At 40.1% G+C, this 3,989-nt stretch overlaps 1 protein-coding gene across 1 annotated transcript; it reads right to left on the bottom strand.

The window, feature by feature from the left end:
- Positions 1 to 2,398: 2,398 nt before the first annotated feature.
- LOC108522762 (zinc finger protein 585A) lies at positions 2,399 to 3,988 on the bottom strand. Its single transcript, XM_017863183.1, has one exon. It carries the CDS (start codon positions 3,986 to 3,988, stop codon positions 3,311 to 3,313), a length of 678 nt encoding a protein of 225 aa, XP_017718672.1. The 3' UTR covers positions 2,399 to 3,310.
- Between the last annotated feature and the right edge of the window lies 1 nt (position 3,989).

Below are 3,989 nucleotides of genomic sequence, written 5' to 3'. Positions count from 1 at the left end.
GATCAAGATGCCAACACATTCAGTGTCTGGTGAGGATTGTCTGCTTCATAGATGGCGACTGCTTGCTGTGTTCTCGCATAGCAGAAAGGAAGAGAAACTCCCTTGGCCCTCTTTTGTAAGCCCATGAATTGCATTCCTGAAAGCAAAACCCTCATGACCTAATCACCTACCAAAGACTCCATCCTCTTAATATTATCTCAATGGGAAACTGATTTCAATATGTAAAGTTGGTGGGGGGAGGCACAAATGTAGACCATAGCAGCAGTCAACACTGTATTGTAAATGTGCCCATTTTCCACAATATAATAGAACACACCATGGGTTTTCAGGATTGGCATTTATTGTAGGCACAGACTTAATATAACTCAAATGATTGTGCTAATGTGCTTCTTATACTGTCCTATTTCACAAACGTAAACAGAGAACACCATTTTTTGTTTTAATAGCAGTATTCCTTGTTACAATAAATATTAAAACAACACCATAATAAAATCACTAAGGTTACAACCTAACTGTGCTGAATTCACAGAGGGTGGAAAACATCACCCCAGGGGTGGGACTCCTGTGTTTATATAATACAAACACCTGAAGGTGGCAGAAACTAGCAGAGACAGAAGATTTCTTAGCATCAGAATTGATATGTTGCTATTTATGATATCTTAATAATTTAGAGGCATAGAATAAATAATGACAAGGATTCTGATATTTGTTATAAAGTATAATTGTGTTGATTATATTTAAAATCATTAATAGAAACAATATAATTGTAGAATTAAGTATAACTGTAAGTGGTATGGTATGTCATGGTGTATGGTATGGTATGATATGAGGACTGTGGAGTAGAGTGTGGTGGGGTGGGGTAGGATATACCATAGATAATAGTCACATTGGGTTGGGTGCGGTGGCTCAGGCCTGTAATCCCAAAGCTTTGGTGGCCGAGGTGGGCAAATCATGAGGTCAGGAGATCGAGACCATCCTGGCCAATGTGGTGAAACCCCGTCTCTACTAAAAATACAAAAAATTGTATTTTTAGCTGGGTGCCTGTAATCCCAGCTACTTGGAGGCTGAGGCAGGAGAATCCCTTGAACCTGGGAGGCAGAGGTTGCAGTGAGCCAAGATCGTGCCACTGCACTCTAGCCAGGGTGACAGAGCAAGACTCCATCTCAAAAAAATAAAAATAAAAAACAGTCACTATTTGGCACTAGTAGCCCAGTTGAATGCTAAGGGTGGAGGGTGTGATTCATCCTGGCATTATGGGAAGTGTCCATGACAACCTTGGCTTTAAGCTGACTTTGGCCACAGGGTCAATATTTGCCACACTGCGTCACATCCATTATCCAACAAGGCACCTGAGCCCCAGAACCCTCAGCCCTGCCACATTCCTCTTGCTCCTGGGGTTCCATATTTTCCGCGGCTGCTCAAGTGGAGGAGGTGGGGCAGATGACACTGACAATGGGATACAGGATAGAAAGTGCTAGGGTAGATGCTGATGGGAGTGGCCCCCTGCCTATGGATCCCCCACTACTGCCCCTTTCCCCCTCTACATGGCCTGACACTGTGACCAAGAGGAGGCTAAGTTAGGAGATCTTGTAAACAGTGGGGAATGTAGGTAGGTAGGATACTCAGTTGGTCACTGCCCTGAGTTAGAGCTGGGTGTGCTGGACCATGGTGAGAGGAGGCATTAAATCTCGAATTAGAAGACCTGAACGCACCCCACCAACATCCTCACGCATGTAACCAATCTGTGTGGGGCATTTGGTCAACCTCGATATTATTGCTATTACTCATTCATCCATTTAACAAGCTTGTACTGAGCATCTGCTTTGAGCTGGCACTGTGCTGGGTGCCTGGGATACAGCAGAAACAAGACAGACAAAGTCTAGGTCTCATGAGGCTGATGATGGTCCAGTGAGGAAGAGGGATGAGAAACCAAAAAAAAGGAATATTTAATCAGGTCAGATAGTAGTAGCATTTGCAATGCAAATATAGTACAAAATAAGGGAGCAGCAAGTGAGCCCTAGAGATGTGTTACCTCAATGGAAGGATGCCATGGGGGTGGAAGCACTCCAAAGGTGGAAGAGGAAAGCAAGATGCATGGGTGCTGGAGAAGCAGAGTATTCTCAAAACAGTCAATGCAAAGGCCCAAAGCCAGAGAAAGCATCCTTGATGTTAAAACAGCCAGAATTGAGATGCCTGACAAATAAAAAGGTTGACTAACTCCAACTGCGGGCTCTCTTGACCCTATGGCCTCTTTTATTGTAGTTATATCTTTACACTACAAACATTAAATGCAACTATGTGAAAGTAGAAATAACCAAAATATTATGTGAAAGTTTGATATGTAAAATATTAAAATTAGGTAATCATATAAAATAAAATATATACTATAAAACAGGTATATTCTATAAAATACAAACTATTTTATTATAGTAATGAATATACAGTAATAAATAGTACAATATGCTATATAACATATTGTAGACACAATTTCCTATAGTATGTGATGACAGGCACATATAAAATTAAAATATATAAATCTAGTTATTCACATTTCTAAATCTTTTATCAAATGTAATTCAAGTTATCACATGGTAAAATATAACAGTACTTTTGAGATTCATCCATGTTGTAGCAGGTGTCAATAAATCATTTTTTTATATCTGAGCAGCCCTCCATAGAATCGGTGCACACAATGTGTTTAATCACTCATCTACTGATGTACATTTGTATTGTTTCCTCATTTTGGCAATTATACAATTGCTGTGAACATTGGAGTATAGGTTTTCATGTAAACAGAATTTTTATTTCATCTAAGATAAAGACCTAAGTGTGGGGTTGCTGAGTCATATGATCAATGTATGGTTAATAGTATAAGAAGTTGCCAAACGTTTGTGCAGAGTGGACAGACCATTTTATATTCCTACAAGCAATGCAGGGAAATTTCCATCAGTCTGTATTCTCGCCAATGTATGGTACATTTTCCTTTTTAGCCATTCTAAAAGCCCATTCTATAGTAGTATCTCATTGTGGTTTAATTTGGATTTTCCTGATAATTAAAGATGTTGAGCATCTTTTCATCACCTTATTTTCCTTTGTTTTTCATATAACCATATGGATGAATCTCAAACACATCACGTTAAATGACAGCACTCCGACTCAAAAAGAGATATACATACACATACAAAACACACACACACATACACAATGACTCCACTTATACAATATTATGGAAAAGGCAGAACTATAGAGACAGAAACAGACTGGTGATTGCCAAGGTCTGGAAGTGGGAGAAGGGACTAAAAAGTCCCTTTCACTCATATGGTTTCTCTCCAGTATGAATTCTATGATGTGTAATCAACTCTGACTTCTGTCGAAAGGTCTTCCCACATTCAGAACAAATGTAGGGCTTCTCTCCGGTATGAGTTTTCTGGTGCTTACTGAGATTTGACCTGCCACTAAAGGCCTTCCCACACTCGGCACACACATAGGGTTTCTCTCCTGTGTGAATTGGCTGATGCACCAGGAGCTGAGACTTGGAGGTAAAGGATTTCCCACAGTCACTGCATTCATAAGGTTTCTCTCCGGTATGAATTCTTTGATGAGTAATAAAGTTTGACTTGCGGATGAAAGCTCTTCCACACTCAGTGCATACATAGGGTTTCTCTCCTGTATGAATTTTCTGATGAACAATGAGTATTGACTTCTGGTTGAAGGCTTTCCCACATTCGTGGCATTCATACTGTCTCTCTCCAGTATGAATTTTCTGGTGTATATTGAGGTGTGACTTCTGAGTGAAGGCTTTTCCACAAGTATTGCATTCATAAGGCTTCTCCCCAGTATGGATTCTCTGATGTGTAATCAAGTCTGACCTCTGGGTGAAGGCCTTTCCACATTTGGAACATATATAAGATTTCTCTCCTGTATGAGTTTTCTGATGTGTAATGAGATTTGACCGGTTGGTGAATGCCTTCCCACATTTATTGCACATA

The sequence above is a fragment of the Rhinopithecus bieti genome, unplaced genomic scaffold, assembly GCF_001698545.2.
Source record: "Rhinopithecus bieti isolate Rb0 unplaced genomic scaffold, ASM169854v2 scaffold_67983, whole genome shotgun sequence".
NCBI lineage: Eukaryota > Metazoa > Chordata > Mammalia > Primates > Cercopithecidae > Rhinopithecus > Rhinopithecus bieti.
Note: the sequence above shows the minus strand (reverse complement) of the source record. Positions and strands in the feature narration are given on the sequence as shown.